This window comes from Nansenia antarctica (assembly GCF_963989245.1).
Source record: "Nansenia antarctica genome assembly, chromosome: 1".
Lineage (NCBI taxonomy): Eukaryota > Metazoa > Chordata > Actinopteri > Argentiniformes > Microstomatidae > Nansenia > Nansenia antarctica.
The window spans coordinates 52,456,873-52,482,639 of record NC_137674.1 but is presented as its reverse complement, the minus strand read 5'-3'; the positions used below and the strand labels follow the sequence as shown (position 1 = coordinate 52,482,639).

The 25,767-nt window shown below is 44.2% G+C and overlaps 1 protein-coding gene across 1 annotated transcript in view; it reads right to left on the bottom strand.

Moving 5' to 3' along the window:
* Positions 1-11,622: 11,622 nt before the first annotated feature.
* The window catches only part of cd2ap (CD2-associated protein), a gene marked incomplete at its 3' end in the record, with an annotated part of 82,544 nt that continues 68,399 nt past the window's right edge, over positions 11,623-25,767 (bottom strand). Inside the window, exons 13-19 of the mRNA XM_080524003.1 lie at positions 23,508-23,658; positions 23,172-23,281; positions 21,043-21,158; positions 19,863-19,946; positions 15,710-15,999; positions 15,420-15,483; positions 11,623-11,664 (exon numbers count right to left, since the gene is read on the bottom strand). Coding sequence (XP_080380129.1) covers positions 11,623-11,664; positions 15,420-15,483; positions 15,710-15,999; positions 19,863-19,946; positions 21,043-21,158; positions 23,172-23,281; positions 23,508-23,658 — 857 coding nt within the window. The remainder of the gene's footprint in view (positions 11,665-15,419; positions 15,484-15,709; positions 16,000-19,862; positions 19,947-21,042; positions 21,159-23,171; positions 23,282-23,507; positions 23,659-25,767) is intronic.

The following is a 25,767-nucleotide window of genomic DNA, read 5'->3' as shown; positions in this document are numbered from 1 at the left end:
TACTCTTTTTAAAACAGAAAATGACCTCTCACCCTCACAATTAGAAACAGGCAGTGTTAAGAACATTCTGAGTGCAACATATACATTCGGAAATGTTTTCTTAAGTAAATTAGTCTCCAGAATTTGCAACAACTGAGCAGGGGAATTGTCACCGTCACTCGACACAAAGTGAGAGAACTGTAGGAGTTCATCTGCCAGGGACGCATCTAGGTCTGTCGGGTAGGTGGAAGTAAGCCTCGCAGTGCGTTCACGCACGTCACACTCGTCACAGTCCCTCTCAAATAAAATGCCAAAGAGCTCACACACATCTGTGTAAGCACTGATTCGTTTTAATAGGCAAGAAGAGAGTCTGTCAATAATCACATTAAATGTTTCCACTTTAAATCTCTCACTGCCAGTAAAGACTACCTCCTCATCATCATCGTTCTCATCAGCAAATCTCTTTCTCTTTCTCCTCCGTGAAGTGTCATATGCATAATCTTGTGTAGCACTGACAGATGTGCTGATTCTTCCAGCTCTGCAAACTGGTCTCGTAACGTGCCAACATAGGAGAGCAGTGACTGTAAAAGCTGCACGGAAGTTGCTAGATCCATGTCCCTACTTTGAAGTTTGTCACTAGTTGCTTTGAATCTGCCCAATATCCTGTCCCACAAAATGGTCATTATTACACTCAAGTGTGTCAAGTTTATCAACCAGCGCAGAGGCCTCGTGTTTGGTCTGTTTCTTTTCGTCACAGTCCGAGGCCATTTCGGCCAATGCATCTCTAATTGGCCTGTCATTTCTGCATAGAGCTTTTGTTGAATCTTCTCTACAACTCCATCGTGTGCCGCAGAGGGATTTTAAAGTATGGCTAATTTTATGGTCGCTATTTTTGAAAACTCTATTCCAGCGATGGGAAGCACTGCAAAATGTAAACAAACATTGTAGAAGGTTGAAATAAGAGATGACATCTGCGCAGCTGTCTTCTACAGTATTAACACCCACAATATTTAAGGAGTGGGCGGCACACGGTGTATAGTGGATCAATGGGTTCTCTTTCTTTAAATGAGCTTGGAGTCTGTTATACTTGCCAGACATGTTGCTGGCATTATCATAACTTTGTCCACGACAGTCTGCTAAATCCAGTCCAAGGTTTCGCACCATGCCAATCACAGATTCAGCTAAACTGAGGCCTGTGTGGCTGTGGATGGGCTCAAACTCTAGGAAATGTTCAACCACTTTTCCACTTGCATTAACACTTCGGAAAACAAATGTCAGCTGATCAACATGCGCAAGATCTGGGGTGGAATCAACAATAACAGAGAAATATTTAGCCTGCTTAATTTCATCTACAATGACTTGTTTTGTTTTGTCACCCATCAATGCAATAAATTCTTGGCACACAGTGGAGGAGAGGTATGAGGGCTTCCCTTTCCCCTTGTTGCCGTGTTTATCAATGTGGCTCTTTAAGAATGGGTCGAACTGTCTGATAAGCTCCAGGATCCCCAGAAAATTACCATTGTGCACCGAGCCCAACAGTTTGTTATCCCCTCTGAAAGCTAGCCCCCTAGCTCCCAAAAACTTGATGACAGCAACCACGCGCGTGAGTACCTGTCCAGTACCGTTGTTCCGCTTCGCATTGTTGGGCGAGTGCAGCGTTGACTCTGCAGGCGACTCTGGACCTTTGCATCAAGTCCAACATATTCTGTCGATGCTTCATACTCTTCTCATGATCCCCGATCCTTTCAGAGTGTTTCCAATCACTAAAGCCGCTGATAAAGGCATGCTGCCGGCATTGGGGTGACAGGATTTTGCAGGCATAACAATAAACAGAGCCAGTAGACGGCGTATAAAGTAACCATTCCCTCGGTACGGTCTCGTTGTTTTGAAGACGGCAATTGAGAAGATAATTTGTGAGGGTGCTGGTTCTACACCCAAGCCCAGACTCCCTCACCGAGGCTGGGTACTTTTTGGCTCGGTTATGGAATTCAGTGGGCCCTCTGTGGATAGCCTCTTCCCTCAGCACCTCGGTCATGGGTCCCCATAGAGCCGGATCTGTTGGGAGCGTGAAGGTGCTGCAGGGGCTGGGGCTGCTGGCTGTCTCAGCTCCTTCAGGAGGAGGACTTGCAGCATGTTCATTGTTGGGATGTATGGGCCTAGGCTGTTGTTCATGCTGGTTGTCCTCTTGCTCTTCCTCTCGGCTGGTTGGTGTCTCACTGGCACTGCTAGCTTCACTTGTGCTAGCCTGGCTGCTACTAACATTAACGTTAGCTGTTCCAACGGCCACAGGAGGGGTTTCAGTGTTGTCAACATCGCCTTTGCTCAGAGAGTTTGAAGTAAAAAAATCGGCTATTTTCGGTAGATGTTTCAAATCGTTGACTCTTTTCAATAATTTTTCTTGTTTTAATTTTCTTTTAGCGCTCCCGCTTAGCTGCTTCTCCATCGTGCCACCAACTCCTTTCAGTTTTCAGAGAGTCATCATGTCACACGTCAAGTCACACTGGATCCTCATGCTTAACGTTGTTACGAGTTTGATGTGATTTAAAATATTATTTGGATTGAATTTGTTGCATAAAACGGCAAAATATTCATCATTATTATTATATATATATTTTTTTTAATACAATTTTCTCTTATTGTGCCCAGTGCCCCTCTCAGGTCCTGTGCCCTGGGCAAGTGCCCCGTTGCCCTAATGGTTAAACCTGGCCTTGTATATATGTTACGGTACATGTGGGAAAACGGTTTATGTCTGCATTTCCTGGGACATGCCAGCATGAACCATTGGCTTGGTACATGCTAGCATGTCCCGGGATATATATATATACAAATAAAAATGTTAATAATAAAAATAAATGAAAAACAGATTTAAATGGGGGGGGGGGGGGGGGGGTGTCACACCTTTGGCTCTAAAGGTGGAGCACAATGAATGAATGAATGGTCTTTATTGTCATTGATATAGTACAGGTACCAAACAACGAAATTTGGGAGGGGGGGCTCCCCTGGTGCTAGGAAAGAAAAAAACTAAAAAACAAGAAGGGAAAGGAGCTGGTTTACATAAATAAAGGCTATGTACACTATCCACTATACTATACTATACAAATAAAACACTGTGCTGTACTCTATGCTATGCTATACCTATTCTAAGATTTCCTATTCTCTGAACCTTATGTACCCTAGGGTTGTCATATTGCACATAGTGTTATTGCACATTCATTTAAAGTGTCGCAGTTTGCAGGCTTGAAATGTACACATTTGTGCCTCAGCACTACACCTGATTTCAATCCAGCAGCTGCCATCAATCCGTCCAGACTGTCCAGGGCCCAGAACCTAGGTCTTTGCTGTGTTCAGGGCCTGAATGGCCCTGGGGTAGAAGCTGAGCTTCAGTCTGTTTGTCCTTGCGAACATGGTCCTGAACCGCCTGTTCGAGGGCAGCCGAGCAAAGTGTTCGTACCCAGGGTGGGATGGGTCTCTGGAGATCTTGGAGGCCTTCCTGAGGCAGCGTGTGTTGTACAGCTCTTCCAGAGAGGGGAGGGGGGCGCCGGTGATCTTCTGGGCCGATCTCACGACTCTCTGTAGCGCATTCCTCTCTGCGGCTGTGCAGCTGGAGAAACAGATGCAGATGCAGTAGGTGAGGATGCTCTCCACTGCGCAGCGGTAGAAGGTCACCAGCATCTCCTGTCCGATGTGGTCTTTCCTGAGGACTCTCAGGAAGTAGAGCCGCTGTTGTGCCTTCTTGATGATGGCTGCTGTGTTGATCTTCCAGGACAGGTCATCCTGTATGTGCACCCCCAGGAATCGGAGGGTTGAGACTCTCTCCACGCTCCCTCCATCGACGAGCAGGGGCTTCAGCACGCGTCTCACTTCAGCACGCGTCTCACTTCATGCTCTGTGAGGGTGAGGCTGCTGAGAGCTGGAGAGAGTGGTGTTTGTGTTGTGGTTACCTCCGTTCGCCCCTCGTCGAACCGGGCGTAGAAGGAGTTCAGCTTTTCCGCCAGCAGGGGGTCGTCCTCCGCGGCTGTGAGCCTGTTGGCTCTGAAGTTTGTCATGTGCTGAACCCCCTGCCACACCCGCCTGGAGTCGTTGCTCAGGAAGCATTCCTCAATCTTCTCTCTGTGGTCTGCCTTGGCCTCCCGGATGCCGCGCTTTAGGTTAGCCCTGGTGGTGCTGTACAGCAGTGTGCCCTTCCCTGCGAAGGCGTTGTCCCTCTCCTTGATCAGTTTTTGGACCTTCCCAGTCATCCATGGCTTCGTGTTGGGGTAGACCCGGACCCGTTTGTCCATGGTGGCTGAGTTGGTGCAGTTCACTATGTGGTTCAGAACCGACGACGTGAACTGTTCCTGGTCCTCATGCTCATATTCCTGCCATGAGGTATCATTCAGGCAGATCTGCAGTGGAGCGGACCCTGCTGGCCAGGTTCTGACAGTCTTAGTGGTGATGGGAGCACTTTTCCTCATGGGAGTGTAGGCTGGGATCAGGAGGATTGACACATGGTCAGACATGCCTAGATGAGCTAGCGGTCTAGCCTTGTAAGCAAGCTTGATGTTGGTGTATACCTTATCCAGTGTTTTTTCTCTTTAGTAGTTACTAAACCCCTAGTTGTTACTAGCTAGTTTCAAACTAGTAGTTTACTAATTTCGGTTGCACCACGCCAATCTTTTGCCAATCTAAGCTAGTAAATACTCCGTTTTGGTAACAGTTTTTTGTTTCTCTACTGTAACATAACCAGGTACATTAATAATAATAATAATAATAATAATAATAATAATAATAATAATTCATAATAATTACAATTTACAATACAAATACAAAAATTGGGGGTCCCTTAAAAAAATGTGGGCGCGCTGCGCGCGCACAACATAAACCACCAAGCCCTCATTCTGACCCAGGAAAAACCCTGGTATGTACTGTATAACATGATAGCCATCTATGAGCAATGCACTGTATATAAGATGATGATCAAGGGTCTTTCTGCTGCTGACCAAGGGGCTGAGTCCTGCTGATGGGGCCCATTTTTCTTTTAGAGTCTGTAGGCTACTGTATTTGTTTATTAAGATTTCATAAATATGATATATTGTCAGATTTTTTTTCTTGTTTTATAAAATGTTAATTATTTTCATTTCTTGTGCTGGTTTATTATGAACAACATGTAATTGCAGGAAACTAGCACAAATAATTGTGTGGGAGAGAGGGGCCGCCGCTGCCAAAACGTGCACAGTTTTGAGTCGCTCCACCGCCAAAAAAACTCACTCCAAACTTTTGGTGAAACTTGGCAGCCCTGGACTTGTAAGCATACTTTCGTTTTGGGACAAACGTGTTCAAAAGCAAGGGTTGTGTGATCATCTAATTATGTGTATGTGTTTTTAGCATGTCAATGTTCTATCAGCATGTTGTGATGTTATAAAAATGCAGTTAGACGTTCGTAGCGATGTGCCATGGTTAGCTGCTAGCTGTTAGCAGCGTTTGTTGCTGCCGTTTCATTAGTCACTTTTCTCCCATTCTGTGTTGAGGTGTACCAATATTGAAATACGCGTGTCGAGTTTCTGATTTCAATGTATGACACATCATTTGAAAGCTTATCTGTAGTTTCAGAATATGTAAAAAACTGAAAACCAGGCAACTGGTTGATGAAAAAACTGGCTGGTGACACCGAGAATAGGGGTGCACTGTGTTTTGACGAGCAGTTATTCTCACACATGAAGAGCGTGCTAAGCCTCTCCCACAGCCGTTTGACAACTGACCCCTCCGAAGCTTGTGTGCAACTTAAAGTGACCAAGTACCACCACCAGATAATGGAGCTGAGCAAAGGAAACAGGGCCAGGGATGACATTGACATGTTAAATACAAAATAACATGTTAGGCATGTTTATTTAGCATACATGGCTTTGCATACATAGCTCTTTGCTAAAAATGTTTTGTTTATGTTGTGGTTGGAATACAATTGCAGATCTGTTGGTCTGTTTGGTTTGGTTTGATGTCGAGTCATAATTAATGTTAATATTGTGGTTGGCACACTGATTAACAAGAACATTTAAAAATGGCAGTTCATATTTAAAAAGTTGCCTACCCCTGCCCTATGATATGGGACAAACCCTGATATATCATCAGTAGTATCATAGAAAAGCATGGACATTAGCAATTCGTTCACAACTTAGCCTAATAAATGCGACGTGGAAATATGTCAAAATGCAGGACTGTCATGCACAAATCCGACTGTGAAGTCTCCTTGTTCATCATAAGTGCAACATTTTTCTTCTCTCAAACAGCATAATACTTACTCTTCAGAGAGGTATTAGACCTTATAGTGAACTGTTTTCAGAAGAATAGCGTATCTAGGTTTGAATTTGGTTGATATAGGTTATGCACTTTATAATTAGCATTTATATTGCAAAGTAAATATGCAATACAAATGATTACGCCTGGGGACATAAATAAACAGATAAAATCATACATCTCCATGCCTTCTCTCCTGCACATATAATCTGACTGGAGGCTCTGCTTGTTTACCCATCGAAACACGACAGTTGTGGCTACTCAGTTGACCTCTGGCTAACAACATCCCCCTTTTATCTCAAGAAATATCTGTCTTTCTGTGTCCACATCAATATTCTGGTCCCATCTCCTATCGCATTATGGGAAATTGAATACTCTCTCTCTCTCTATTTGCAAAAAAGCTTCAGAGCTTGTTCAAAGTGCCTCCTCACAGCACGCACAAACAGCCAGAAACACACACACATACACACATGTGCTTGCTAAGAGGCACTTTGGCTGTGTTTACACTGCCAGGTAGAAGTGACACAATTCAGATTTTTTGCTCACGTGGCACAGATCAGATATGTAACATGTACGTGTAACCAGTAAAAAAGCACATTGAATCTGATATTCAGGCCTCAATCATATGTGGAAATGAATCTGATACGAATCGGATGTGTGTAATTTTGACTGTGATCAAACCAGGCAGGTCGGATATAAATTGTAATTCGGATTTGCACATCATTGGAACTGTCGGTCTTTGCATTTTGATGACGTTTGATATTAGTTTCACTCAACAGCTGTTCAAAAGTGAAGTCCTCTTTCTTCTCCGCCTTATAATGTGCACAATATTTTGCGGACCGCTAAACATACTTCGGAAAGCAATGGCTTTATATTTAAAAGGGATTACAATTTCCCAAAAAAATCTGGATATAGGCAAAAAAGCCTTTGAAACTTGAAAAACACTTTGAAAACTTGAAATAGACACAGAGTGAACTGTTTGCCAACCTCTGAATTGACAGAATTGATCATATTAACATCATGAGGTGCCTGCTACAAGAACAGTGGTGACAAGCCCCCCTGCATTCTGCTCCTAGGATGGGTACGTACATCTGGGGCAACAAGATCAAGTGATGCAGGGGAAAATATCTGATTATCATCCCAGTCTTGTCAGAGAGAGGGTGAGAAAGCGCTTTTGGAATAAGGTGCAATATAAGTGCAGTCCATTCCATTCAGAGAGAGAGAGAGAGAGAGAGAGAGAGAGAGAGAGAGAGAGAGAGAGAGAGAGAGAGAGAGAGAGAGAGAGAAAGGGATAGAGAGAGAAAGAGCAAGATGAGAGAGGGAGAGAGAGAGGTTGACTGAAATGGCCATGGCACAAGGAAGTCACAGGGATGGCATATTTACGTCTCACAGAAAGAAAACAGGACTGAGACAGACAATCCAAATATTTCATAGAGAATTCTAAAAAGGGCTTCCGGGCTTCAGCGAATCCTACATAACAAAGGTCTGTTTAGTTTAGCGCACCTCCCCAGTAACTTGTCAAACTAAGCCAGGGTAAGCCTCTAGGCCAGAGTGTGTTTAAAGAATCCATGTGATGTTTAAGCGTGGTGGTGAAGCATTCGGCACACAAAAAGGTTCTGCCTAGTAACAGAAGGGGTTCTTTGCCCTCCCTGTTAGAGAATAATTTGAAGAACCCCTTTTGGTGCTAGTTAGATCCCTCTTTGTGGAAAGGGTTCTACAGGAAAAGTAAACCAAAAATGGTTCCTCAAACGGTTCCCCTACACAGGGACAAGCCGAAGGACACATTTTTAAATAGTTTTAGATCTTTTTGACCCCATAGAAGCTTAAGTCTCTGATTTACACAACAGGATACAAGGAGGAACCCCTTTATGAGAAAAGCACTAGTGGCCAGCGTAACCATTTACCAGTTTGACAGTTCTTCCTGCTATGAACAACCACTGTTTATATAAGACTTACAAAAACCGTAAATGACCTTTTCAGAATATGGGGGTCGTTTAAAATAGCTACTGTTCATCAAGCTACTGTCCTAACAGCTCTTTTTCAGGCTGCTTTCAGACTTAACTAGTAAATGAACCTATTTTAGTTAAGGAGTAAGCTTTCATTTGGATTAGCAGAGAGAGAAACTACCCTGAGGTTAGACTTATCCATTGAGATAAGTTTATCAAATCTAAAACCTTAATGTTCTGAGAACTGTGTGGGCCTCTGTGATGGTGAAAAAACACACACCATAGAACTCATGATTGTAAATAAAGATGATATTTATTCATTTTGGAAAGAATTTCAGGTCATGCAATTTTTTTTTACAGCACATGTAAACAAGAACACTTGAAAAGATGTTTAAATGTGCACACATTTCCTCTTCTCTGCTCGTCAAAAAAACAATGGAATGTACAGTATTTTAAGCCGAATTACAGTTTTAAACACGGATAGCTATCGTTTTGTTTTCGTCTTTGCGTGATTATCTCTTTGCTCGACCTCAAATGGAACAGAGCTGTGCTGAACATGGAGATGGAGAGATGAGTTAAGACATTACAGGTTCTTATTGCGTTCGGGGCCGACATGGAATCATCAACTTTGTCAAGCCAGAGCAGCCAACAAGGCCAAGCGCACTTAGGACAAACCTAAAATCCACCCTCACCAACATTCAGATACAGACACGCACGCACACACAAACGCTCAGACACACACAGGCTCTCAGACACACACAGGGGCACGAACGCAAGTACACACGCACGCACTGACGCACGCAAACACATCCACACAGACAGTCCCTGATCAGGAATGCTTTCTTTTAAGGGGACACGATTGGAAGCCTGAGGAGGAGTGTACACTTCCTAGTGTACTTGTGTGAAGGACAACATATAATTTCCTGGATAAGACATCTGTGAGATCAGTATAGATATATATTTAAAAATGAAAAACAATAATTAGCTTGCTAAAAATAAAATATGCAGAAGGATGCTGAAAAAAAAGGCTATCCACAGTGTTTAGGATCTGGAGTGGAATTTCTATATATGGAGGAAAACATCCTTCTGACCGTGGATGGCCAGCGGCTTCAGAATCATTTAAACAGCACAGCTGCATCACCAACCACAGCCTTCCACAGTCCGGTTCTTACATTTCTCCAAAGGGGTTTCTCTCATGATTTGTCTTAGCTCTACACAAAGAATGTACCATCATCAATCCGGCATCCCCTCCGACCCCCCCATTGTTCTTCCCCTTGTACAGCCTTGCCCACGCGTCTTTAAGGTTCTCTTAAATGTTTCTGTCCTGGCAGTGTTTACAATAGTCGACTTAATCGATGATACCTTTGCGCAAACCCAACATTTCACAGGCAGTTACAGTACAACAGAGGCGCTCAATGGCGGACAGATGCTTTGTCGCCATTGGCCAACTTCCAGGTTTGGCCAATCGGTTGAGGAGATGCTAGTGTGGATGGCTGCCATGACAACCGTCAGGCCAAGTTTGGACAAGGTTTTAGCGAAATGGAGACGCTCTCTCACCCCTTTTCCACCAAGGCAATGCGAGGGCCGGTTCAGTGCCTAATCTCGAACTAATTCTTCGCGCTTTGACAGCAAAAGAACCATGAAAAAAAGCAAAAGAACCATGAAAAAAAGCAAAAGAACCATGAAAAAAAGCAAAAGAACAATGAACCGTTAACATATTGCTAGGAACGCAGAGACGTATACAGTGACGTAATGACGTGGCTTTCTAGCCCGTGGAAAAGCAAACCAGTTCTTAGAAGGTTTGCAAGTTGAACCAACTGCGAACTGGCACTAGCACCAGCCCAGAACTAGAACTAGAACTAGGTTCACGTTGGTTGAAAGGAGGTACATGTTAGCCAGCCTGGCCAGAGCACGGAGCTCGAAATCATGTTTCAGTCACGATCTTGGCCGGCTTTAGGAAAGAGAGAGAGAGCATTTCCATCTGCACTGTGCTTCAGAACGTTCCCAAGCCTGATGGTTTTACCTTGATTGCCCTGTCTTCTGAAAGCCTGGACTCTTCACCCTCTCTCTTACAGTACTGGGGAAACAGCAGAGAATAGATACTGTGATGCTGTTTCCTGCTACTCCATTAGGAGTAATTGGATGTACTTGGCCCGGGAGAGCATTCGGGAGAAGATCACAGACAAAGACACAGACAGACACAGATAGCAGGATTATAAGCTCTCTTCTATCCCAAGTTGGAAAGATATTGGTTCACTCTTTGAAGCACACACACTTTTCTTTTAAGAAAGAGAGGGAGGGAGGAGTAGAGAGTGAGAGAAGGGGAGGGGGTGAGATGAGAGAGGGGGGGAGGACAAGAGAGAGGGAAAGGGATGGAAAGAGAGAGAGAGACAGAGAGCTGGACTCGGTTCAGAATAGAGGGCTCAGAGCATTTGGCGTACAGGAATTGTGCAAGATAACAACAATCGAAGAGCAAGCCACGCTATAGAGAGTGACGTGAAGGTTTATCTCATAAACCACTTGTGTGTTCTTGTCAAGGTCATTGGCTGTATTTTATGGTACTAAATATAGCATCTATATATTATACCTGTACAAAGACTCAAAGCACTTACTTTCTGAGAACCATTTGACATGACTGGTCCTTACAAGGGAAACAGAAACAGAAGTGGAACAAGAGTAGAATATATTGACTATGCACATCGTTGACCTGCTAAAATATATATCATGCTTTAAGTCTAACCGCTGTAAGCTCCCAATATTAACACTTGAAGATATTTTTAAACAGGCACGGTAGTGTTACCCTGGATAGGAATGTTAGAAAACAAACAAATGAACAAACAAATAAACAAACAAAAACAAGCGTTTCTCCCATGTGACGCAGCAGTACATCATTGCTATAGCAACAGGAGTATATATATATCATATCATTTGTTATGATCTAAAGAGGCTAATATGGATACTTTGTGACTGAAATCAGAATATTCTTTAAAATCAACTACTCCCAAGTCGTAAAAAATAAGAAAACAAAAAAATAAATCACCCCCATCACTTTGTACAGAGTCAGTAGTATTGAGCGCAATCCTCACACATTCCACATAGAACGCAAGGACTACCAGTCCAGCACAGTAGTAAGGCCTCGATCGTTTGTGTTGGCAAAAAACAAAACAGAAAAAATAAACGCAACAAAAAAAACATATACATACAACATATCTGTATCTTAATTACACCTTTTTTTCTATATCTAGAAAACCTTAATATGTGCAAAAATGTAAATCTTACAAATGTGGAATAGGTTCATGGTGACAACTAAAAAAATATTATAGGAATCGCCGTCCTGCCCCCCCCCCCCCCCCCCCCCCCCCTTCCGTCGCCGCGATGAACGTCAGGTGACTGATGTTCGCTGCTGATTGTGTAAAACATCACAGCTTCACGTCGACTGAACGGTCTTCTTTAACTTCTCGATCTCAATCTGAAAGGCAAAGGAGATGCACAGCAGGTTAGGGTTAGCATCTTATCTCTCTATCTGAAAGACAGGCAGACACAGCATGTGTTAGCTTTAGGGCTGTTACGATTCGTCGACGTCGTCGGCGTAATCGACTACGTCAATACGTCGACTTGCGTAATGTGCGTCGGTGCATCGTAAATAAACAAAATGGCTGCGACCAGTGCAAACATGGAGGCAGAGCCGGCAGCTAAAAGACTTCGCCCACGATCGTCCAAAGTGTGGGAGTACTTTACAAAAAAAGAAAACAATGTGGTGGTCTGTAAACTGTGCAAAAATGAAATGGCCTATCACAGCAGTACGTCTGCAATGAACGAGCACCTCAAGCGAAAGCATCCTGGAGCTCTTTGTGAAGACAGCCGCAAGATAGCACCGTAAGTCAGCGTTGTATTTCTGTTCACTTTTCCAGCCGTGTATGAGTGAAAAATGGATAGCTACTAGCTAATGTTACACAAGCAATGTAGCTCACCACAGTTTGTATGTCTTGTCTTCTGGTGTTAGTAACGTTAGCTATGTAGCTGGCTAGCTACGGTAGCCTATTGTCATTGTGGTGCTCGCACCTACTGTACGTTATCTAGCTCGTAGCTCGCATGCTACGTTAGCATCAATTTAGCTAATCATAACATAGCAGCGAGAGTAACGTTAGCTAGCTATGTAGCTACTAGCTAGCTATGTGTTGTGGTGATGGACAGACTTCTAAATGGCCATGTTGGCATTCAAGTTGGCTAAACATAGCAGTGAGGTGGAAATTAAGGGGCCTACACATGATAAGATGTTTTTTTTCCTTTTTTTTTCGAACAGTAAAAAAAAAAATCGTTAGGCTAATCGATAAATTAGTCGTTAGACTAATCGAAAAAATAAACGCTAGATTAATCGTTAGAAAAATTGTCGTTTGGGACAGCCCTAGTTAGAGCTTAGAGCCTAGTTAGAGCTTAAGATCTAAACTATTAGAACTGAAAGCGGCAGGTAACAGGCACGTAACATCCATATGCTGTGTATATAAATAAATATATTTGACTACCAGCAAGACACCGGAGCACTCGTATCTATAACAAACGCAGAGATTGTATGAGCCCCGCGTCAGTCAGCCTTTCCGTAGAAATACATCGCTCCGTTATATATCTAACGTTACATGTTTTAAGGCTGATCTGTGCATGATAGTGCTGCATTATGTTGATCTATTTATATCGATCTATTCTTGCCAATTCCTTATTACCAGTGGAAAGGGGGAAGGCTAAAACACTTTGAATTGAATAGATAGGACTTTCCGTTCAATGGAGGAAGCATGATACTCGCGAGTTCATCTCGCTTTTCCCCCCGTTGATGTATTAAACAATCTAAGCAATCTAATCAGAGCAGTTGTTATTATGTAATATTATTGATGGATGTGCCATTTTTGATGGAGAGCAGTGAGCGGATGACTGGATGTGAGCATGTATTTGACTAATGCCGATAGATTTGCATCTTGCTCCGAAACCGGAGCTGTCGGCGCAGACAGGATTTTACAGCGTTCCTTCAAACGTAATTCATGAACTATATGCCTAATCTAAAAAATTCAAACAGTTTCTGAAAGCAGAGAAGTTGCACTTTTTGAACAGTTGAACTTTTTTAGGCTTATTACGGTAGTTCACCAACAAAAAAAAGCACAGTGCTCAACGTGTCAGGAGAAATAAAAATAGAATCGTGTCGGCATTTCATGTCGGCATTTCCCTGGTTGCGAGATCTAAACTAGTCTACTAGAACTGAAAGCGGCAAGTAACAGGCACTTAACGTTACATGTTGTAAGGCTGATCTGTGCACGATAGTGCTGCATTTTGACATAATTTTGATTTCACAGCTCTAACTCATCAGCATACAAATTGGTATACTGGCTGGAAAAAACGCTTTCAGAAGTTTCAAAAGATCAGCAACAGAGAGAGAGAGAGACAAGACATAATTTAATTCAGAGAGGAGAGAAACTGTGGATAGAGAAACAGAGTAATTGAGAGGGTGGGGAGGAAGAGTTACGGGAATAATGAAGAGATGGATATTGAAAGAAAGTATGCATGCAGATGAATGTATTATTTGCTGTGGAACTCTGAAGTGTGTGTCCTTCAAGATCTCCCCTGTAGTGTTTCTGTAACAGAACAGCAACAGGGGGTCGGAGTGGAGGGGGTATAAGCTAAGACAACAGCAGGGGGTTTTGGGGTGGCGGGGGGAATCCTAAGCTAAGCTTTGGCGATGTGGAAGTGTGCATGCCAGGGGCCCAGTAGGGGGGCCTCTGTGTACCTGGGAAGAGGGCCTGGGATGGGAGAGGGCTGAAGAGAAGAGGGGAGACTCCCTGGGTAAAGAGCGAGGGATTAGAGAAGGCAGCGGGGAGGAGAGGAGAAGCCAACAGCAGGGGGTCGGCTGGTGGCGGGGGGATCTGGGCTAAGCTTTGGCGATGTGGAAGTGTGCATGGCAGGGGCCCAGTAGGGGGCCATCTGTGTTTCTGGGAAGAGGGGCTGGGATGGGAGAGGAGAGGAGGGGAAGAGGGATTGGGATGAGAGGGCTGGGGAGTGGAGGGGAGAGGAGAGGAGGAGAGAGAAGCGGGAGACTCCCTGCGTAGAGCTGTGCTGTGAAAGGCCAGAGACGAGGACCTTGGATGTGAGCTAACAAGTAGGGAAAATTCTTGGCCGAAGCTGAAGCCGAATTTAAGGAAACATTTGGCCGAATACCGGCAGTTTTTCATTTCTTTTTGTACCATTGCATAAATTAAATAAATGTAGCTTTTTATTCATGCTTTTCAAAGAAAATAATTGTGAAATATTTTATTGGTCCCTTTTATTGAACATTCCAGATCAGGCTATACCAACAAAGCACAATAACTGAAAATAAATAAATAAATAAGAACAGCATTGCTTGATCGCGTCATCAAAAAAACGTACACTACTCAGGGTTTTTCCTGGCACAAAATGAGGTGTTATGACAGAGAAAGTTTGTTAGTCCTTAATGATAGTAGTACCATGTCAGTCCAAAAACTGTCTGATCAATAGAACTTTTCAGTTATTGAAAACCCTGATAGACTTCAAAACTGATCATTTAGCAAATAATGCATTAAAAGTAGCACTGACTAACGCTAGTATAGGCTCAACTTGTCATTCTGAATAATGAAACAGCAAGCCAACTAATGTGACTTCCAGGATTTTTTATATGAAATAACGTTTTGACCTAAGACTATTCTGAAAGCGACGAGTGCGCAAGGCCGGCTGGTTCCCTGTTTTGTCTTTACATGCACAGCTATTTCGCTAGCAAACACGAAAGCTAAGCTTATTTGCAGTACAGCGCCACCAGGGTTAGGGTTAAATAGCACCCCGCCACCACGTCGGTGCAATGCCGCAATTGCAGTTCGAAATTACAGAAAATACTACCGTCAGAGTTTTGTCGAGAGCTGGAGGCGGCAAGAAATATGACGGCCGCCTCATAATTCTCTATGCAGGAAAAACCCTGCTAATATTCGCTGGTAAACATTCGGTCTTCTCACACATTCGGCCGAATACCGAATGTGCTTTTTTTGCTATTATTCGGCCAAATACTTTCGGTGGCCAAACCTTCGGTGCATCCCTACTAACAAGTATTGTCCACTTTGTGCTGGTGGGGGGCAGAATGTGAGAGAGTGTGTGTGTGTGTGTGTGTGTGTCTGTGTGTGTGTGTGTATGTGTGTGTGTGTGTGTGTGTGAGTGTGTGTGAGTGTGTGTACATACCTGCAGGGCCACTCGTTTCAACCTTTCCTCGTCCAACTCGCCCCTCAGCTCAGAGATCTCTCTCCTGCAGATACACACATCCACAAGACCTTTCAGTGTCTGAACACACACACACACACACACACACACACAACAGACACAGACCTATAGACACACACACACAACCCTTTAGTGTTTGAACACACACACACACACACACACACACACAGACACACACACACACACACACACACACACACACACACACACACACACACACACACACACACACACAGAGCTGAGTCAGTTACATGTGCTGGGTCTTGAGTAGCTCCACTGAGAGCAGCAGTTCTTTCATCTGGGTCCGGAGGTCCTCCATCTGGGGGCCCTGCTCCTCCAGCTCTGCTGCTCTGGGCCGGTGCTCGGTGCTGGGTGTAGGGGTGGAGGAGTGGGTGGGGGTAGGGGTGGGCGTCAGGCCCAGGCTGGAGCTGGGGGGGCTGGGGCTAGGGGCCGGTGCTGGGCTGGCTTTGGGCTCCGTGCTGGCTGGGCTGGGCTTGAGCATGGGGGACTGGGAGTGAGAGGGCATAGAGGGCATGGAAGGCTGTGGAGACATAAAGTAATTCAAAGTCATTCTAACTTCTGACTTGGAGGCAGAAACATTCGGCAGTAAATGTTTGTGCCTGTTTGACCCCTGATGTTGATGACTTTGTTTTCATTGTAAATTGTTATATGTTTTTATTAGGGCTGGGACTTAACGCATTAATTTCGATTAATTAATTACAGAAAAAATAACACGTTAACTTTTTTAACACATTTTAATCACTTTTCTTCTTTTTTTTTTCGCAAGCCCTGCCACTTCTGTTCCTTGTGAGAGACTTTTCTCCCTTGCAGATGACAAGAGGGCAGCCTTGAGCTCTGAAAATGTAAACAGGCTAGTTTGTCTCAGCAACTGGCAGAAATGAATGAATGAATGAATGAATGGTCTTTATTGTCATTGCTACAGTACAGGTACCAAACAACGAAATTTAGGAGGGGTGGCTCCCCTGGTGTTAGGAAAGAAAAAAGAAAAAGAAAAAGAAAACGTTAAAAAAACACAAGAAGGGAAGGAGCTGGTTTACATAAATAAAGGCTATGTACACTATCCACTATACTATACTGTACAGATAGACGACTAGGGTTGTCATATTGCACATAGTGTTATTGCACATTTATTTAAAGTGTCGCAGTTTGCAGGCTTGAAATGTACATATTTGTGCCTCAGCACTACACCTGATTTTTTCAGTCCAGCAGCTGCCATCAATCCGTCCAGACTGTCCAGGGCCCAGAACCTAGGTCTTTGCTGTGTTCAGGGCCTGGATGGCCCTGGGGTAGAAGCTGTTCTTCAATCTGATGGTGGCTTTTGTGTTGTCCTTCCAGGACAGGTCATCCTGCATGTGCACCCCCAGGAATCGGAGGGTTGAGACTCTCTACACGCTCTCTCCGTCGATGAGCAGGGGCTGGATCTCAGACTTTTTCCTCCTGAAGTCTACGATAATTTCCTGGGTCTTTGACTTGTTCAGCAGCAGGTTGTTAACCTTGCACAGCTTGCTCAGTTGCTCTACCTCATCCCTGTACGCCGCCTCGTCCCCCCCCCCGAGATGCATCCCACCACGGTGGTGTCGTCTGCAAACTTTACGATGGAGTTGCTGGGGTGGACGGGGGTGAAGTCGTAGGTGTAGAGGTTGTAGAGGATGGGGCTTAGCACGCAGCCCTGGGGGGACCCAGTGCTGAGTCTGAGGGCTGTGGAGGTGTGGGGGCCCACCCGCACCCTCTGGGGGCGGTCGGTCAGGAAGTCCTTGATCCATGCACATATAGAGTGTGATAGACCCAGGTCTAGTAGTTTGGTCACTAGCCTGTCTGGAAGGATGGTGTTGAAGGCGGAGCTGAAGTCCACAAAGAGCAGTCTCGCGTAGCTGTTTCCCCTCTCCAGGTGGGATAGAGTGGCGTGGAGAGTCGACGCGATGGCGTCCTCTGTGGACCTGTGGGCTCTGTAGGCGAACTGGTATGGATCCAGGTTGGGCGGGAGGCGTGTGAGTATGTGGGCCCGGACTAGTTTCTCGAAGCACTTCATGATGATTGGTCAAAGAGAAGAAGCAGAAGAAGTAGTAGGCTTAGAGGTATCCTGAGACCAATGGGTTTGTTGTTACTGTGAAGGGTACTGTTTTTTGTTTGTTACCATTTTAGATGGCACTTGTGACTATGTTAAACTGTTGGTCTGTTTATTATTTTGACCAAGGATATTTGGGTGGGTACGGGACGGTGGGGAGGGTTAGTGTAACATTAGGTTAGGTACATTGTGTGATCTGTTGGTGTCTGTAGCTAAAATAAATAGGATTTTGCTGCTTTAAACTTATGTATATGTCTATTCATTGATTCACTCGTATAACAAATCCATTTGAGTTGAAAACGGTTGCTTCTCGTGTCAAATATTGATATGCGATTCAAATGCGATTAATTTCGATTAATTAATTACAAAGCCTCTAATTAATTAGATAATTTTTTTAATCGCATCCCACCTCTATATGTTTTTATATCTGCAACCATGTTAATTGTGCTGCTCTCTGACTTGGTCAGGACTCTCTTGTAAAATCGATTACCAAATTACCTCTGAGACTTTTCCAGGTAAAAAAAAAGAATACAAATAATTATATTATTATAATTATAATAATAGAAGATAGTTCCTTCCTATCTTTACCTTCATCTTCTAAAGGCACATAGCACATTATTAGGAAAGAGAATGCATTTGTCGTGACATGGCAAACATTGTCATGCTTTGACGAAGGAGCTCTCTCCCGAAACATATCTCGAATAAAACAAATTGCTGTTCAGAACCTGTTTTAAACTTCATACACCATGGACTGACCACCCCTCCAGTGGTCCAACAAAAATTAGACATTTTTAATTTTCAACTGAAATTTAAAAACCCTGAGTTTTGAGCTCCAGTACTTTTCAGCAACATGGCAGCACTGTCAGAATCAGGTAGTTTATTCAGAGTCAGGTGGTTTATTGGTTGTTTAGTATTTTACCATTCTGTGATCCACCACTTGCCTTCAGACTTTTTCTGTGACACTCAAAACAGTAGGAAGAAGCTAACCGTTTAGTGTGGCTGTACAGTAGCTAAAGTAGGGAAGGCCTTGTTTTGTCCTTAGTAGTCCTCAAATAGTCCCCAATAGTCTGTCCTCTTTAGTATATTAAGGGCCAGTTTCACAGACAAGGCTTAAGCCTAATCCTGGACTAAAAAGCATCTTCAATGGAGATTTTACATTGAAAGTGTGATTTAGTCCAGGACTAGGCTTAAGCCTTGTCTGTGAAACCGGCCCATAGTCTATACCATCATCTCTTCTTTCTCAAAACACATAGAAGAGAAGATCTAAGGTTCCTCCCCAAAGACGTTCTCCTCCAAAGGCTTTTGAAGAAAAGAAAAAGTGTAACATTTACAAACATTTGTCCTCTCTCAGCAAACCAATCTCCTGTGAATCACTTGTAGAGTCACACCAGGAGGTATGACTTACAAAGATGAAAGAAAGGGGTACAGAGATGTTCTCCTCCAAGGATCGCGGCACTCTCAGACCTCCTCTGTAGTCACTTGCCTTAGTCCAGGGGATGTGAGGGTTGACATCTCATTTTAAAACAATTAAAGGATTTAGAAGCCTATAGGTTTTTGTGTGTTTTAGGGCGTTCATACACAGGGATTACCTGCTTACCTGCTCCGCATTGGGGGGGAAGGGGTAAACTAAGGATGACCCTGGAGTCGTAAGGGTGGGGGTCCTTCGCATGGCGACCACTAGCACCATCACTGCCTTCCAGAAACACCCCGTAATAGCCCCTTGTTGCTTCTAAATCACCATGACAATTCCACTCAAGCGTAATTGCCATATTGCTGTTCTCTGGCTGATTGGCCGAATGGAGAGTGGACAATGGCGGGCAGTATTTATTTTTATTTTTCGGCATTGTAAAACACCTAGATCTCCCATCCTCCCCCTCAGTCTCATTCAATTGCAATTAAAGTTATGCTAATGTTAATCTCCACCTTCACGTGTCTCTCACTCCAATCACCTGAAGATGAGAATTAGCACAAGGTATGACTGACTAATGATAGGGTAGTGTGGGCCTCACGCGTATTCGGCGTGATTTATCGTTAATATTGTCACAGGTAGGGGACGTTGTTAGCCAACCAAGTGACAATACCGATGATAACTATTTATGTTGGGGTTTTCCGCACTGCTCTGAGAAATATAGTTCCCAAGGGAACCTGATACACACCTCTTCTGTGGAGTAGGGATATCATAAGAGGTGATTTAACCACGGCGTTATCGTCATTATTCAAATGCCTCTCTGCTAATCACAGTCATCGCCAGTCTTCTGAACAGATATGGATCTAACGGGGTGTTATTATTACAGTCACTAGTGAGGTGAAAGACTCACCTTCCTGGCCTCTATCAACTTTGGTTTGGGAGCGTCCTCCTCCTCCACCTTGAAGGATTTCTCCACACTGACCTCCTTGTTCGGCTAGGGAGAGAAGCGTCAGAAGAACTGAAGTTACAACTCTACGACAGACAGGACTGCCTAGTGTCTGTCTTTCTTTCTGTCTGTCTGTCTGTCTGTCTGTCGATGGTGTGTGTGTGTGTGTGTGTGTGTGTGTATCTATGTGTCATACCTCTCTGCTGAGATGTCTTCTAAAGCCCTGTGTGTGTGTGTGACTGTGTGTGTGTGTGTGTGTCTGTGTGTGTATCCTGCATGACTTGTTAACAGGCCTATTCAGTGTTTGACAAGCAAATCATGGTGTGTCCATTTGATTCTAATGGAAAGCTTTCACAAGGAGGCCATCAGACTGACAGATGTCAGTAGGGATGCTCCGATTTATCGGCCACCGATTTAAATCGGCCGATTTCACTCCAAATGACTCGATCGGTGATCGGTAAAAATGGCCGATCGCAAAAACCGATCTCTTTTTTTTTTCCCTGGGGAAGACAGATAACTGAACAGAAAACATAGGAGGACGTAACAGTATGTAAACCATGAAGGCCACGTTTATGATGTCTTTTATACAGCCATATCGACTGACTTGGGCTTCAGGCCCTAACTGGGTGATAGGCCAGACTTTTACTATGCCATAAAAATGGGTCTGCGTTTGCTTGGTGCCTAATGGATCAAAACTTTTGTCTAAAAAGCAAAAAATATGTAGGCTATCCAGTCAGTAGGCCTACAGTTATGTATTTTTTTAAAAATCGGTATCGGTATCGGTATCGGTTGATCTTGAGGGAAAAAATCGGTGATCGGTATCGGCCCCAAAAATCCAGATCGGAGCATCCCTAGATGTCAGCTCCCGACTGTTATCAAACACCTTGTCACATGGCTGTTATAAAACACCTTGTCACATGGCTGTTATCAAACACCTTGTCACATGACTGTTATCAAACACCTTGTCACATGGCTGTTATTAAACACCTTGTCACATGGCTGTTATTAAACACCTTGTCAAGTGGAAGTCAGTTCCACTTTCATCCTTTCAGACTACAGAGCTCATCTGAGTGGTGTGTGTGTGTGTGTGTGTGTGTGTGTGTGTGTGTGTGTGTGTGTTTATGTGTGTGTGTTCTCCACTCACAGAGTGGCCTCCTCCAAACTGGGCGGGCAGCCTCCTTCCAGGCATCTTTGGTCTGTTGGCGGTGGGATGAGACAGCTTCTCAGCCCCAGCAGAAAGGTCATCAAAACTCATCAGGTCTACAGAGAGAGAGAGGGGGGGGTGAGAGTGTGAGAGTGAGGAGGAGATAGAGGGAGAGAGGGTGGAAAGGAGGGAGAGAGAGAGGCAGGAGAGAGAGGAGAGGGAAGTGGGGAGGGAGAATTAGAAGGATAGAGAGAGATGGAGCCAGGGAGGGAGAGAGAGAGGCAGGAGAGAGAGAGGGAGAGAGAAGGAAGGAGAGAGAGGAGGGAGAGAGAGGAAGAGAGAGAGGGAAGGAAGGAGAGGGAGAAGGACAGAGGGGAGGGATGGAGAGAGGGAGATAGATCATAGGAATGAAAGGGATCAATGAGAATAAAAAGATAAGAGGAAGTTGAAAGAAAGACTTCAATAAGAGGACATTACTAAACATTTATACAAAACTGCATTCCGGGGAACATCATGAAAGTGAAGGAGTTTTAGAGATTCAAGGCGCACACAGAACACAGCCTACAAAGGGATCAGAGGGAGGTCATGGTGACTAAATCATTCCTTTCATTCCCCTTGCACAAGAGACCTTGATAACAGAAAAACCGTATAGAGAAAAACATCCATTATAAACCAGTTAACCCAAACCTTTAGAAATGACACCAAGTGTTATTCCTCCAGGGAGTGAGGTGAGGGGGAGGAGAAGGCAAAGAACAAGGAGGAGAAGGAGAAAAACGAGAAGAAGGAGAATGAGAATGAGAAGGAGGAGAAGGAGAAGGAAGAGTGTTTCTGTGTTTGTCTGACATTCCCAGAACCGTCCCAGAAGAGCTGACCTTGGAGGATGCCGGCCGGTTGACTGCGGTGGTTTTAACAGTTCTTTTCACACTTTTAGTGTCCGTCTGTATCTCTGCCTACCTGTCTGTCTGTCTGCCTGCCTGTCACAGAAACATTGAACTGAACTCACCTCCACACTTTCACACGGCTCTCTCTCCATCCATCTTTCTCTCACCAATGTCTGCCTGCCTGCCTGCCACAGAAACACTGCACTGTAGTGTTCAGAAGCTCCCCGGTGATGTCATAGCTCTGCACCTCAGAGCCAATCCAATCCAAAACTGATATCTCTCTCTCTCTCTCTCTCTCTCTCTCTGGGATTCAGACGGCCAAAGTTCTCATTAAATCGGACTTAGAGCATGCAACAATGCATTATTAATGCAAAAATATGCGCCTGAATTGCTTCTGACATTAAATTGTGACATTAAAAGTACCCAGAAGCCAAGTTTTTCTTTTTTGAGCCCGTCTGCCTACCTGTCTGCCTGCCTGTCCGCCTATCTATCTTTCTGTCTGCCTGTCTGTTTGCCTGCGTGTGTCTGTCTGTCTGCCTGACCACCTGCCTGCCTGCCTGACCACCTGCCTGCCTGCCTGACCGCCTGCCTGACCGCCTGCCTGACCGCCTGCCAGACCGCCTGCCTGACCACCTGCCTGACCTCCTGCCTGTCTGCCTGACCGCCTGCCTCTCTGCCTGCCTGACCGCCTGCCTGACCACCTGCCTGACCACCCGCCTCTCTACCTGCCTGACCGCCTGCCTCTCTACCTGCCTGACCGCATGCCTGACCACCTGCCTGACCGCCTGCCTCTCTACCTGCCTGACCTCCTGCCTGTCTGCCTGCCTCTCTGCCTGCCTGACCGCCTGCCTGACCACCTGCCTCTCATTTTAAGATCCTAATTAGAGTCCTGCTCACAGAAATGTTTTTTATTGATTGTGTATATTTCATATTTAACAGTATGTATTTAGTACGGGGCACACTCGAGACCTTGGGGATCAATATATGAGTTCCTCATATTGCTAAAATTAAGGTGAAATAACTACCGTACTGGTGGGATCAATACCAGGACCCCCAGGGCAGGGAATCTTTAAAAATATATACAGTATACAGTATATATATGTTTATAGGTCATTTCTGCTTTTATTGGGATAAAGACTGCAGAGATTGACAGGAAGGATGGGTGAGAGAGAAGAGGCAGGATATGTCGATGGCGGAATCGAAGCAGGGAGCTAGCAGAGCAGTCCTACGTACAGTACATGTACGTACCCATATCCGGTGCCTTCTCTCCCCAGTCGCCGGACAGCGTTTTTGGTTTGCTGGGTAACGTTGGCTCAAAGTCGGACTTTGGTCGCAAGGAAGGCACCTCTCCATTGTGCCTGAAGAGAAAGGGAGCAACCAACAGAAACAGTTTAATTAAAATAATCTATAAACACAAAGTAATAAAAAATGTTTAAAAAAAAATTCATAATAAGTGAATGAAGGGATGGATGGAGAGATGGATCGCTGGATGGACAGACGGATGGGTTAGGGATGTATGGATGGGTAAATGTACAAAGAGACGTATGGATGGAACGACGAACGGACGGAAAGAGGGACACTCACTTGGCCCCTGGAGAGGGAGCAAGAGGCTTGTCTGGTCGTTTTGGGGGCAGGTTCACTGGTCGACCTTTCCCAGGTGGGGGTACAGGCTTCTTGGGGGGGACAACAGGGGCGGCAGGCTTTGTGGGCTTGTGGTCTGGCACTGTCTTGTCAACTTCAGAGAGAGAGAGAGAGATTTAGGATAATCATGTGTTGTTGTCGTGAGGTGCTATTAGACTAAAAGGTTGAATCAGAAAAGGTGAAAGGAGAAGCAATCCCCAGAGATCGATTTTCTGCTTTACTTAACAGACGTCAGTCACGACACGGCGGAGGTAGCTAAATGCTACAGTGCTGCCAAACGGCCTCTGTCACAATACATCGTCAATGGACTGGCTAAATGGCTAACTGTCCTCCCACTCACATTCACATCCATTCAACGGTACGCTTCGACCCAAATATCATATTTCACATTCCAGCTGCCCTTCATAATTCTCACCGTCAATCAAGCTATTAACGCTATATTAGACTGAAACGCTGGAGCTACAATAGATAGTTATTGAAGAAGAAACCCCTACAACGGTTATAAAAACTCTACAATAAATAGTTCAGTAACTACAACTGACAGTTTCCTGGACACAGACAAAACTTAATTTTAAACTAAAAGGCATCTTCAAGGAGATGTTTCACTCCATATGAGGCTGAGGCTTAATCTATGTCTGGAAAACTGCCCTGTGCAACTGTAAGACTTGTTCCACACTGCAAAAAGTCAGTTCTCAAAAACAAGAAAAAAGCAATAGAACGGGGTAATGGAAATATTACTTAAAATAAGCAAAATGATCTGCCAACATAACAGGAAAATGTCACTTTTCTTAAAACAAGTAAAATATCTTAAAACTAGTACAGTCAGACAGAAAACAAGCAAAGATTGATTTAAGATGTTTCATCTTACTTAGATATTTTTGAAGGGGAGCAGTGACATCCAATATGAAATGTTTGTATTCAATAACAAATGTTACGGTGTTACATGTAAGTAAATAATATTAAAATGCCTTGAGTATGGTTTAGCGTAGCTTGTTTTGACATGTTAGTACTAAGCTCTAGTTCAGGAGAGTTAGCCGGGGCCTCATATGAAGGTCAGCAGAAGGGTTTCTTTTTTTGTTTAAGTATTAGAATATACTACTGTATGTATACTACATGGCTCTTTCTTGTTGTGTTTGTCACTTTTCCCCCCCATTTTTTTTTACTATGCAAGCATCCAAATATACTGACTAATTAGCCATTTCTGTCACCTACCACAGATTTCTGATTGTAATCACTATGTCACTTTCTTTTATTATTTACTGTCATGGTTTTGACTTGGGCAGCCCAATATCCACAGAAGAAATCACTGAGGCCATCAACACAATGCAAAATGGAAAGGCCCCGGGCACTGATGGGTTCCCCATTGAATTTTATAAAGCATTCTCTTCCAAATGATCCCCTATCTTAAGAGGTGTTTGCTGAAACATTTAATAATGGCATGTTGCCACAAACCCTAACTCAGGCTTCAATCTCAGTCTTACTAAAAAAGGACAAGGACCCCCTGGAGTAAATGATGGTCCTGCAACTATAAGACCCTCACTAAAGCTCTTGCACGACGCCTGGAGACGATATTACCCCTTATAATCCACCCTGACCAAACAGCGTTTGTTGCAGACAGACAATCTTTTTTTAATATGCGTCGCTTATTTAATGTTCTCTACTCTGCCTACTCTACAGTACAACCTGAGATTGTTATCTCACTTGATGCCGAAAAGGCATTTGATCGAATTGAATGGACCTATTTATTCACTGTTCTGGAGAGATTTGGTTTTGACCCACAATTCTGTTCATGGATTAAGATTCTTTACACATCTCCCATGGCATCAGTCGGCACAAATAACATCATGTCAGACTATTTCCCCCTTCACAGAGGGACACGGCAGGGGTGCAATTTATCACCCAATCTTTTTGACATAGCCATAGAACCCCTGGCAATTGCCTTACGAACCGAAAACAGAATTGCGGGAATTAGGAGGGAAGACATTATGCATAAGGCATCGCTTTACGCGGATGACCTGCTCTGTTTTGTTTAGAATCCGACTGAGTCTATTCCTGTCCTCTTAGATATGCTACAGACTTTTGGAAATTTCTCAGGTTATAAATTGAACCTTAACAAAAGCTTCTCTTTCCAATCAACCAGCGGGCTCTAAAAATAAGTTATGACTCCTTCCCTTTTAAAACAGAGCGACAGTGCTTCTCCTAT